This window comes from Bacillus rossius, chromosome 3, assembly GCF_032445375.1.
Source record: "Bacillus rossius redtenbacheri isolate Brsri chromosome 3, Brsri_v3, whole genome shotgun sequence".
Taxonomy (NCBI): Eukaryota; Metazoa; Arthropoda; class Insecta; order Phasmatodea; family Bacillidae; genus Bacillus; species Bacillus rossius.
In genome coordinates this window covers 36,851,086-36,864,757 of record NC_086332.1, presented here as the reverse complement: position 1 = coordinate 36,864,757, position 13,672 = coordinate 36,851,086, and the positions used below count along the sequence as shown (strand labels likewise).

The 13,672-nt window shown below is 37.2% G+C and overlaps 1 protein-coding gene across 1 annotated transcript in view; it reads right to left on the bottom strand.

Annotated features, from left to right (window-relative positions):
• LOC134530528 (heme transporter FLVCR2-like) overlaps positions 1–13,672 on the bottom strand; it is a 72,607-nt gene that overhangs the window by 9,257 nt on the left and 49,678 nt on the right. The window contains exon 4 of the mRNA XM_063365424.1: positions 8,725–8,866. Coding sequence (XP_063221494.1) covers positions 8,725–8,866 — 142 coding nt within the window. The remainder of the gene's footprint in view (positions 1–8,724; positions 8,867–13,672) is intronic.

The following is a 13,672-nucleotide window of genomic DNA, read 5'->3' as shown; positions in this document are numbered from 1 at the left end:
GTAACCGTTGCAATTCCCGTTACGGCCGCCATCTTGAAAATAATAATTTATTATACGATTTTAATAAAAAAATAATTTATAAAAAAATTCAATTAATAAAATATTAATAAAAATATTTTCAAAACATACATTTCGTCATGGAGCTCGGGGTCCTCGGTTCGAACCCAGTGAGGACAAAAAAATTTAAATGTCGACCGAACCTTCTTCCAAGGAAGCCGCTGGCAGACTGACTACCCCTACCACTTATGTCAAAGTATATATATCTCGTCACCTAGTATGACGTCATGTCCGCCATCTTTAATATCAGTAATTTTTATGATAGAAAATCGGAAAAAATTTAAAAATCATTAAAAAATAATTAATATCTCTGAAAAAAATTTAATGAAATATTACTTAATAACAAATGTTATATTTATCATTACGGTCGCCATATTGGATTATATAAATGTTGCATGTTTTGTTACGGCCGCCATATTGGATTATATAATTGTTGCATGTTTCGTTACGGCCGCCATCGCGAAAATCCTTAATTTCAATGCTAGAAATTCCGAAAAAATTCCAAAAAAATCGCATACACAAATGTTTAGTTATTTAAACGATTTCGGTCATCGGTTAGATTTCCATCGAAAGTGGACCAGTAATTTATTAATATATTTAAGAAATTCTCATGAAAACGAAATAAAAATGTCTTACGCCACACCCGTTGTTTTTAATTATGTCACCACTGTATCAAATTATCGTTACAAACGCCATCTTGAAAATCTTTATTTATTATCCGATTTTAATGTAAACATGTTCAAAAGTCATCAAATAATTTACTTATTAGAATACTGATTGATTAGATCGATTATCATCCTTGGTTAGAAACCGGTAAGAGCAACAAATAAAAAAATAACAGATCTTTCCTCCACGGAAGCTACCTAGACTGACCTCACACCACCAATACCAAGGTATATATATATAAACTGGTATCATGTTTTGTCCAACCCCTTCTCTTCGTCCACTGGAGGCCGCCATCTTGTTTTCGTCTACTAGAGTATGCTATCACCATGTTAGTATAATTTTCTGTTCACCATAACTTTGTATTCAACTGTTGTCATTTAACTTTAACCTTGACCTCGAACTTTGACCTTAACCTTAAAATTTGACCCTATAACTTGAACTTTGACCTTAAAATTTGACCTTGACCTTGAACTTCGACCATGAACTTTGACCTCGACCTTTGTAATTTGAATTTTACCTTGAACTTTGTCCTTGACCCTGAAATTTAACCATAACCTTGACATCCATCTTACATATGTCATTTTGTGTTCATTACTAGCTACCAGGAGATACCACCTGCTAGAGGACATTGTCACCATCATGTTTTCATCTGCTGGAGGACACCATCTTGTGTGTACTCGTCTTATAGAGTAAATTACCATCATGCTAGTTTTATTCTTACCAGCTATATTGCAGTTATCATTTATTATTACTGTGACACCCGTCATCTTATCAATTGATTGCCATCTTGGTAATTTGTAATTATTTAGCTAGAAATTCGGCAAAAATTATAAAATTTATTAAATAAATTTATAATCAATAAACTGATTAATTTGAACGATTCCTATCCTTGGTTCGAGCCCTGGTCGATGCAAAACATTAAATTTTGTATAAAAAATTATAAATTCAATAAATCATGTTCAAAATCCTAAAAGATGCTTAAAATAAACTACTACCATCATTCTATAAGCCATTAGGACTGCAATCTTGAATATTTGTATTTATTGGCTTATAAATACGGGGACAATTCCAAAATTCACCAAAAAATAACCCATTAATTTACATATTGAATCGATGGATTCCTGTCGTCGGTTTGCAGTGACAAGAGTAACTGAATATCAACAAAAAATTTATATTCATGGAGTTTATTATTCATCCACTCTACGAAAAACAACTCAAGACAACATATGACAATATTCGACGAATTAAATACGTTTCCGATAAGCCTAACATGAAAGTATAGTTTTAGGATACTGAGAATACCATCTAAACCGTTCATGTACAAAGCCATACATACATATAGACTAAACGTCTTCGGACCCCGAGACCGGGTCATAAACAATGTCAGATGTATAGACCAGTCATTTCCGAACCTCACGACCTTCTTCATCGACAGCTAATTATATTCAATTAAACCAACGTAACATGTTTTTACGCTTACAAGAGGACGAAGAATCCCATCAAAAAGGCAGCACATTTTGGAAGCACCATCAACAAAAAGACAGCAGGTACATTCTCACGTACATTCAACTAGGTAGGATGCGATCGTTTATGTTTATTTAGGATATAATGTGTCCATCAGTCTATGAATCCATCAGTTTTTAGTTCTATAAGTCATTGGCTCCAATAGTTATTGGCTCCATCAGTCATTGACTCCAACAGTCTTTTGGCTCCAAAAGTCATTGGCTCCAGCAATCATTGGCCTCAACTGCCTTTTGCTTCAACAGCTCCAATGATATTTGGATAGAATGCTACGAGCCTAAGAGACTATGAGGCTACAAAGCTATGAGTCTACAAGGATCTAGCTGGTTACGAGTTATACATTGCTGCGAGACTGCATGGCTAAAAGACTGCGTGGCTACGAAACTACATGTCTATGAAGCTACAAGGATACAAGTCTACTCGGCTCCAAATGACTGCAAGGCTACGTGGCTACAAGACCACTTGGCTACAAAGCTTCAATTCTACGAGTCTACAAGACTCCTCCACTGCCTACGAGTTCACAATGCTCCATCTACTCCAGCAGCATTATGTTATAATATTACAAGACTACTTGTTTACGTAGCTACAAGTCTACGAGGCTACTTGGCTACGTAGCTACATGTCTACGAGGCTCCAAGACATCAATATACGCGACTACGATCCATGATGTTACGAGACTACGTTACTGCGAGTCTTCAAGTTTACGTACTGCGAGGCTACAGAGCTACGAAGCTTCTAGAACACAAGTTTACGAGACTGCGAGGATACATGACTACAGGTCTACATTAGTACTTGACTACGAAGCTACATGTCTACAAGGATCCAATTGCTGCGTCTGTCTTCGGCTGAATTTAAAATGAAATAAAATTACAAAAAAAAGAAATTACATAAACAGATTCTGCTAGCTTGTGAACATTTAATTGTTGAGCCAAGATAGAGTTCTAGTACAAGCCAGAATTTGATGTATTCTTTTTATTTTTTTTTTATTTTTTCATTTTAGTTTTTTTATTAATTAATTTTTATTTTATTCATTTAATATTTTTTTTCTGTTATTTTATGATATCAAAGAAAAGTGTAATGATTTTCTCCGTGTGCTCCTGATTATTCCTGTGGTTTCTTCAAGTGATTCTGTCTGTTCTGAGAAACCGTTCTCTGTATGAAGGATTTTTTTAGCTAATGTGTCATGACATTTTATTTGGAGTTACATTTAATTCGATAATTTCTTATACTAAATCAGCTCTAGCAAATTTTTTTACCAGGTGGAATTCAAAAACTAAACACAGTCAAATAATGTACCACGAGACATCTGTGAAGCACTAACATGCAAGACGAACTTCCTTCTCCTTGGTGTCTAGCGAAGCCATACTTCTTTTGTGATCGTTATTGAGCATCCCGAATCCCACATAAAAGATCTAAAAAATATATACCTGTAAGCAACATGAGGTGTCATCTGTTGCCAAGAATCGATACTACTTTAAACAGGTTATTTTGCATGAGATAAATTAACCCTCACCACTGAATGGTGCTCTCGTAGCCACGTAGCCTTGTGTCCTGGAAGCTTCGTGGTTCTGTAGCCTCGCAGTCTCGTAACCTTGTGTTCTGGAAGCTTCGTAGTCGTGATGCCTTGGAGCCTCGTAGACTTGTAGCTACGTAACCAAGTAGCCTTGAAATCACGTAAACTTGTGTTGGGGAAGCTTTGTAGTTCTGTAGCCTCGTAATCACGTAAACTTGTGTTCTGAAAGCTTCGTAGTCTTGTAGCCTCGCGATCACGTAACCATGTAGACTTGCAATCGCATATCCTCGTAACCACATGACTCGTAGTCAAGTAGTCATGATGCCTTGGAGCCTCGTAGACTTGTAGCTACGTAACCAAGTAGCCTTGAAATGTTATAACATAATGCTGCTGGATCAGTTGGAGCCAAAGAGAAAATTCAGCCGAAGACAGATACGGCAATTGGAGCCTTGTAGACATGTAGCTTCGTAGTCAAGTACTCATGTAGACTTGTAGTTCTGTATCCTCGCAGTCTCGTAAACTTGTGTACTAGAACCTTCGTAGCTCTGTAGCCTCGCAGTCTCGTAAACTTGAAGACTCGCAGTAACGTAGTCTCGTAACATCATGGCTCGTAATCGCGTAGTTTTGATGTCTTGGAGCCTCGTAGACTTGAAGCTACGTAGCCAAGTAGCCTCGTAGACTTGTAGCTACGTAAACAAGTAGTCTTGTAATCTTATAACATAATGCTGCTGGAGTAGATGGAGCTTTGTGGACTCGTAGGCAGTGGAGGAGTCTTGTAGACTCGTAGAATTGAAGCTTTGTAGCCAAGTGGTCTTGCAGCCATGTAGCCTTGCAGTTATTTGGAGCCAAGTAGACTTGTATCCTTGTAGCTTCATAGACATGTAGTTTCGTAGCCACGCAGCCTTTTAGCCATGCATCCTCGCAGCCATGCATAACTCGTAACCAGCTAGATCCTTGTAGACTCATAGCCTTGTAGCCTCATAGTCTCTTAGACTCGTAGCATTCTAGCCAAATATCATTGTAGCTGTTGAAGCATAACGCAGTTGAGGCCAATGACTACTGGAGCCAATGACCTTTGGAGCCAAAAGACTGTTGGAGTCAATGACTGATGGAGCCAATGACTATTGGAGCCAATGACTCATGGAACTAAAAACTGACGGATTCATAGACTGATAGAGACATTATATCCTAAATTAACATTGACGATCACATCCTACCGAGTTGAATGTACGTGAGAATGTACCTCCTTTCGTTAAATGAGCTTTCGTTTTGTAGAATGTGCTTCCTTTTGATTGACGGTGCGTCCAAAATGTGCTTCCTTTTTGTTGATTGAGCTTTCAAATGTGTTGCCTTTTTAATTGTGCTTCCAAATGTGCTGCCTTTTTGTTGATGGTGCTTCCAAAATGTGCTGTCTTTTTGTTGATGGTGCTTCCAAAATGTGCTGCCTTTTTGATGGGATTCTTCGTCCTCTTGTAAGCGTAAAAACCTTTTACGTTGGTTTAGTTGAATATTATTAGCTGTCGATGAAGAAGGTCGTGAGGTTCGGAAATAACTGGTCTATACGTCTGACATTGATTATGACCCGGTATCGCGGTCCGAAGACGTTTAGTCTATATGTATGTATGGCTTTGTACATGAACGGTTTAGAGGTTATTCTAAGTATCGAAAAACTATACTTTCATGTTAGGCTTATCGGAAACGTATTTAATTCGTCGAATATCGTCGTATATTGTCTTGAGTTGTTTTTCGTATAGTGGATGAATGATAAACTCCATGAAAGGTAATGGAAACCAAGAAGCAAACCGACGACAGGTATCCATCGATTCAATATATAAATTAATGAGTAATTTTTTCGGTGAATTTTGGAATCTTTCCCGGATTTATAAGTCAATAAATACAAATATCAAATTGGCAGTCCTAATGGCTTATAGAATGATATTAATAGTTTATTTTAAGCCTCTTTTAGGATTTTGAACATGATTTATTGAATTTATTATTTTTTATAGAAAATTAAATGTTTTGCATCGACCAGGGCTCTAACCAAGGACAGGAATCGATCAAATCAATCAGTTTATTGATTATAAATTTATTTAATAAATTTTATAATTTTTGCCGAATTTCTAGCTAAATAATTACAAATTACCAAGATGGCAATAAATTGATAAGATGACGGGTGTCACAGTAATAATAAATGATAACTGCAATATAGCTGGTAAAAATAAAACTAGCATGATGGTAATTTACTCTATAAGATGAGTACACACAAGATGGTGTCCTCCAGCAGATGAAAACATGATGGTGACAATGTCCTCTAGCAGGTGGTATCTCCTGGTAGCTAGTAATGAACACAAAATGACATATGTAAGATGGATGTCAAGGTTATGGTTAAATTTCAGGGACAAGGACAAAGTTCAAGGTAAAGTTCAAATTACAAAGGTCGAGGTAATGTTCATGGTCGAAATTCAAGGTCAAGGTCAAAGTTCAATGCCAACAGTTGAGGACAAAGTATGGTGAACAGAAAATTATACTAACATGGTGATAGCATACTCTAGTAGACGAAAACAAGATGGCGGCCTCCAGTGGACGAAGAGAAGGGGTTGGACAAAACATGATACCAGTTTATATATATATACATTGGTATTGGTGGTGTGAGGTCAGTCTAGGTAGCTTCCGTGGAGGAAAGATCTGTTATTTTTTTATTTTTTGCTCTTACCGGTTTCTAACCAAGGATGATAATCGATCTAATCAATCAGTATTCTAATAAGTAAATTATTTGATGACTTTTGAACATGTTTACATTAAAATCGGATAATAAATAAAGATTTTCAAGATGGCGTTTGTAACGATAATTTGATACAGTGGTGACATAATTAAAAACAACGGGTGTGGCGTAAGACATTTTTATTTCGTTTTCATGAGAATTTCTTAAATATATTAATAAATTACTGGTCCACTTTCGATGGAAATCTAACCGATGACCGAAATCGTTTAAATAACTAAACATTTGTGTATGTAATTTTTTTGGAATTTTTTCAGAATTCCTTGCATTTAATTTACGGATTTTCGCGATGGCGGCCGTAACGAAACATGCAACATTAATAGGATCCAATATGGCGGTCGTAACTTAAAGTTTAACGATTACATCGTACTCGCCCAAGATGGCGGGTGCAACGAAACATGCAACATTTATATAATTCAAGATGGCAACTATAACGATAAGTGCAACGGTGGTTTTAAGTAATATTTTATTAAATTTTTATTATTCAATTCTATTAATTATTTTTTAATGATTTTTAATATTTTCCCCGTATTTCTATCATAAAAATTACTGACTTTAAAGATGGCGGACATGACGTCATACTAGGTGACGATATATATACTTTGACATAAGTGGTGGGGGTAGTCAGTCTGCCAGCGGCTTCCTTGGAAGAAGGTTTGATCGACTTTTAAATGTTTTTGCCTTCACTGGGTTCGAACCGAGAACCCCGAGCTCCATGTCGAAAAAGAATGTTTTTAAAATATTTTTATTAAAATTTTATAATTGAATTTTTTTAAAAATTAAATATTTTTTTCATTAAAATCGTATAATAAATAATTATTTTCAAGATAGCGGCCGTAACGGAAATTGCAACGGTTACGTTATACTTCTTGATGACGTCTGCGGCTAACAGCGGTGAGCTCTTAGGACTTTTAAGCCGCTTTTAGGAATTAATGTTCTTTCTAAGGCAAACACTTTTGAGGTTTTTCGAAATCCTAAGTTTTGAATTTTTGTGGAAGAAAACGTGAAAGTTTTCCTCAAAATGAGAAATTTTGAGTAATTTGAGTCATTTTTGAGGAATTTTGAGGAATTTTTGAGTCCAAAATGGCCACCGTGACGTCACAATCCAAGATGGCGGTCGGCTTCTCTGGCGCCTCCTGCGGGCGCCTGGCGCCGGAGGAACCAAAACATACTACTATTGTCTTTGATCCTAAAACGTTCCAGTTTTATATTCCACTTCATTCTTTTTACCTAAACGGCACAAAAACGGTAAAAATACACCTTTGGCAGCTAATTATTGGAAAGGTATGTAATATTTACAATTTTTTTTCAATCTGTGAATATTCAGACAACAAGTCAGAAATTTAACCCGTGTTTTTCACGTCACTTAATTACCAGTTTTATGTTGGTACCACAAGTTTGATACTACATACTTAGTTTATCTCATCACCAGTCTATGAATAAGGATAACTTGTTAACGTAAAACATACGATTCACAACGTATTTTCAACACGCCCGAATATTTGCCTTCGTGTAACTTGAGCTTTCGAGAAATTCACATGAAATTAACCATTTTAAGGGTGATAAGGCCATCTTTAAATTTAAAACATTTTGACAATGCTTGCAAAAAAGCTTCCGTGCTAAATATTTTAGTTTAACAAGGCATGGGACTTAGCTTTGGTTACTTTTTGAAGTGAACACTTGTGAAACGGTGTGGCTATCATGACAGCCGTAGTTCCCGCGTGAAATAATGTCATTTCCTCGCGGCGCTCACAGACTAGAGCCTGTTAGTAAATATGTGGTTGCAACAAGGTCTAGAAGGCCCGGGAGATGTGATTTATGCCTTGACGTGACAAAAATTGGGATAAGTACAAATTTAGAAGTAAGTATAGCAAAAAGGTGGATAAAACATAAGACGGCGGGACCTAATCTGCATTAACGTTTGTTGGTTCAAAAACGTGGGCGCCGCCATGCGCAAGTCCCTGCTGTGTTTGCAAACAAGTCTTCCTCGACAATGGCAGGGACCTTACAGTCGAATGACTTAACAAAGATACTTGCGGGCAATTTCCAAATATTTTTTCTCGTTTCAGATGGCTCAGGTCTCGCGCGTTTTTTCCCCCCCACCCAAAATATAAATAAACCATGTTACACGAAGGTGAATATCGTAAATACTCGGCGAACAGCAGGCTTGCCGTTGTTCACTACTCACGAAGCAGGATGACGGCGAGCAGGAGGGTGCAGCACGCGGACACCGAGTAGAACAGCACGGCCAGGTCGCGGCTGATGTCGTTGAGGTTGGCGCTGTCGTGCACGATGGTGGGTGACAGCGTGAAGCCCACGGCTCCCCCCAGCTGAGGACCGGCACACGCCACAAGCATCAGCCTCCAGCTCCCGTACCAGAGCAAGGTTACAAGTTTACAAGTGAAACTTCTTTGCTAAGGAGGCTACAATTTTCTGATCGCAGGAAGGGTTTGGTACGTGTTGGGGGAACCGGTAGAGGATGAGAGTGCGTCAGCGGCGACGCCACTCCAACGCATGCGCTAGCGGTCGAGTAGGAAGAAGGCAAAAAAAAAAAAAAGAGGGAGGGAGGGATGATAGCATGCTATATGCTAGTTGTAACGGTCGGAAGAGGAGACGGCAGGGGAGAGGTAGAAATGACGTAGCAGAGATGCTACGGGATTCTCTTAACGCTGCTTGTGTTTGCCTACTCCTCAGTTTTCGCAACGCATAACGATTGACGCTACAATACTTATTTTATTTAATTTAAAGTATCTAAACTTTATTTATTCGTGTGGAAAAGAGCTACTGATTTGTGCAATTAACTTTAGTGAGTACACATTTTTTAAAATTGAAAATGTAAAAAAAGACGTATAGACTTAAGAGGTTAGCTTCATAAGTGAAATTTATTTTTGGAAATGTGAACATTGTAATTTGAAATGTCAAAAGGACTTATGGACTTGTGAGATAGACTTTATGAGTATAACTTATTTTAGATTGCAATGTTTTTGTTCTTTCATTTTATTCAGCTGAAGATCAGATTTAACGTCATGCTTAAAAATAATAAATAGGCAGAATAAGATAAGAGGTATTATTAAAAGACAACGTGGGAATAAACAGCCAAAAGAGGCGCCAAAAAGTGCCAGTGAACGGATGTGAGAGAAAAAGGCCTTTTTTCATTGGTCATAGAAACGCATTCTTACTGTACACAATTAGAATCCCTTGTTCAATAAAAAAATACTAATAATTTATCTCTATCTATACCTGATAAGCAAGAAGTTTCACTTTCATCGCGCATGGACTCCGCGCACAAATTTTTATTATTTTATTTATTTTAATTAATAAGTCGCTTACTTCATGTGGCGAAGATAAGTGGAGTCGCCTTGACCACCACTTAAGTGGGATTAGGCCTCGACATCTTGGAATTTCAAATATTTTGATATTGCTTGCAGCAAAGTTTCTATGATATTTTTTTTGGTTTGACATGGCATAGGACTCAGCTTTGGCTATTTGCTGCTTCAGATAAGGTAGACACACCAACAGTGCTCTTATAATCGTTGACTTTTAGTAACAACGACTGATTATTTTATATTTTTGCAATGTCTCATCTGGCGTACTAGATAAGTAATGTTGTCAGACACAGGAAGATATCTACATCCATAAGGGCGTGTGAAAACTTCCGATCTGATGTTACTTAAGTTTTGGAGATTTCTGCAAAATAAAATAGCGATGGTGTATCATATTTAGTGATTGGTGTATCAGACTACAGTTTTATCACACAGTCACTGGGAGAAACTTCCAAGTATTCAAAGTGAAGCATTCGGTGCACCTGCATTCTGGTTTTATTTGTCCCCAGATATAATAAGATATGCAGGAGTGTTAGCTATGCGCACTACCATATCACAACTTATCGTCCTTGGGACGATTGCTGTGCAATTAAGGAAAGTACGGCAGTCATGCAAGCAAGGGGGCTCGAAGTCCTATGTGACATTGGAAAATCTATGTACGTACATAATTAAAATGGCGAAACAAAATTATATCTTTCTCGTTAAGATAAGATATAAACTCTTATGAAGCACGCCGCTCACCGCATCAGAATACCTGATATCAATCAGTACTAGTATACTCGAGCGTTAGAAAATTAATTATACTATGTTTCTGTTGCCCGGAGTTAAGAGACGAAATTTTTTGAGCCATGACCACATAGCACTTTACTTCCGATCAAAACTCGACATATATATTTATTTATATTCGATATTTATAGTAACTGAACATATTGCTCTAAGACACTATTCAGAGCGAAAAATATATATCATGGACATGGTTGTGAGTTATGCAAACTGTTCTTTTCTTTTCTCGGTATCGACACAAGAAAACGCTGGTTTGTAGTATCTGGCGTCGAGATCGCAGAGTGACCATATCTCACGTCTGCGTCCAGGCGTCTTAGATCATGAGCTCCAAGTCTATAGTCTAGTTTCATATAGCGCCTTTCTGCGAGGAACCGTGCTTCGTACATATACGTGGATATCTGCCCTTTCCGTCGGAGAAGTCCTTAGCCTCACCAGTGACGTATCGGACCGTAGATTCGCCATCAAGCATTTCAACATCACCTAGAAGATAATGTTTAATAGCAAAGTTTCTTCGTATGAATGAAAACCAATAGGTACCTGTAGTTTAGCACCTGAGGCAATGTCTCATGATGTAATAGGGATGACATTCATAGAAGCATGTCTCACAGTAATTAAACGTTAGTCGATCATATTTTAAGCCTTTCCGTTCAGATTAATTACATAGATTACTTTAATTTCATTCTGCGCATATATTTTTTTTTATTTTGGCAACTGCGACTGCCACTTATGATTAGGGTCGAAATTAGAGCCCCATTTAACGCAACTTGTTTTTCTTGCGCAAATAGTTTTCTTAAACGATATCCACAGTTATTTTGAGCCAAGAATGAACACTAACGTCTTTTAAAAGCATAACCTTTTCATTTACGTGTGTCTGTGCGGGGATATGTGAATTGCAAATACTCAAAACTCTCTTAAGTTCTTGGAAACATATAGATAAGTTGATTTTCAACTACATGAAAAATAGTAATTCTCTATCTCTTAAAAAAATGGTTACAGAACATGATTTACTTTTTACAGAAACAACTACGCAGTGATGTAATCAACATGACAGAGTTTTCAAGACCCTATAACAGTTTTATAATTAAAGTTATCAAAGCTTTTGCAAACTCATATTAATGTCAAATTGTTTTGATGTAACATTTTATCAGCGTAATATTTTTAAATATTATTTGGACTATTTGGAGCATTTCAGACACTATTCTGAATTTAAAAGATAATTATTTTAAATCATGATAAGATAATACGAGAATATGTTACTGGGAGGAGTAGAGAAATATCTCTCGTTTGTAAGTAACTTCAAATCCAAAAGGGTTCCCTTCAAATGCCTTTTAAAAGTGCACATATTAAATTTATATTGTCTTATAGAGCCTTTAAAATGCTTATATTATTTGACTCTATGGTTAAGCATAATATATTTTATATATTTTTGTTCTCGTTTATATAACAGTTAACAGATAGCAACAATTTCATGCTTTAAGCCAATACGATAATATTTCTCTCTAATGAGTAGTAATAGGATGAAATGGCAAATTGTTATCTATACACTTATTGAAATCAATTAGCTTTGTTTTAATTAATCTGGCAAGAAAATTAACTTTACTATCTGTTTAATCGGCTGAAGTGCTTGCCATATATACATATATACATGCAATGTCACAATTCAAATATGTCATGATGTTAAAGTTTATTTTAATTCAGAATCAGTAAGATAATATATCAAACATCTTAATTTTACAATGTTTCCATTTATGGATGGAGCGTGTTTGACAAATGGATAGTTTAACTGACGTCATAACTTCGACTTAGTAATCTCAACAGTTTATGGCTGACGTAAGTGAAAGAAGCGGTCTTGGCCTGGGACAAGTTTACTTACTAACCAGCACACAATGTTCAACTGTAATTACTCTTTGCTCCCGAGTGCTAATCAAAGCCGCAATCACTTATCTTATCACTGGCTGTACGGTATCTCTAACTGTAAATTTTTATTTTAACTTACGCTATAATTTAGGAAATATTCTTCTGCTGGGACTAATACAGCCCTCTGAATGTTGCGCGGTATATCATTGACGTTCGTGTGATCATTTAAAGATCGAATCTGTATGAACGCCTGATATGTAGGCCACCACACAAGCTCGTCAGCAGAGCGGGTGGAGGTTGCTCGAGCGCAATGGTTCGAGTGATACGTGAACGAGCACCGATGCGCTGTACGGCGTGAACATGGTTCCGTTACTACCCCAGCTATGTACGCCTGTGTACACCCCAGGAAAAATCTCGAGCACTCGTTTAACGGGTCCCGAAGAACCCTGATATAGCATTGTTGGGAAATAATGACGAGGACGTACAGACGCTAAGATTAAAAGACACAATTTTCCAGAATAGTTATCCATAAACTTAATAACGTGTTAAAAATACAATGAAGTACACCCAAAGTGACTGAATTAATGTCGAGGAGCGAAATCAAGCTTTCTTAAACTAAATAAAAATATATAAAAAAGCCATTAATTTTTTTGAAATACCTAATTATTTAGATACGATAAAGGTTTTTCTTTTCAAAAATATAGACAAAATTTTAATAAGTTCTTGATCCAGTTACAAGAACAGTATTTAATATTTATAACACAAGTAAAAAAAATAGTAACTTATCAACGTGAACAGAAAGAATGTATTTGTAAGGGAACTTAATATTGTATTTGATTGTAAGATAGTATGGAAGAGCGGGTGCGCTTGCACTCGCCTCGTCAGCTCTGGGTCCGTCGCCCCTTGGAGTGAGGCACGTGTGCATCCGGCAGTCGCGCTTCTGTTGCAGAGGATTCGCGCTGACTTGCAGCGCGTGCCCAGCCCGCGTGGAGGTGACGACGCGTCACGTGTGCAGTGGCACTGCGAGGTGCTCGAGACATACTTCAACGGGAGAGTGACGGATATCTCCGACAGTTAGGACGTGCTACACTCGGGTCGCGCACGCTGAGGGTCTCCGGTTTGAATCGGGAGAGAGTGGACGCATCCCTGCGACCGAAACTGTAAAGTGTAGAT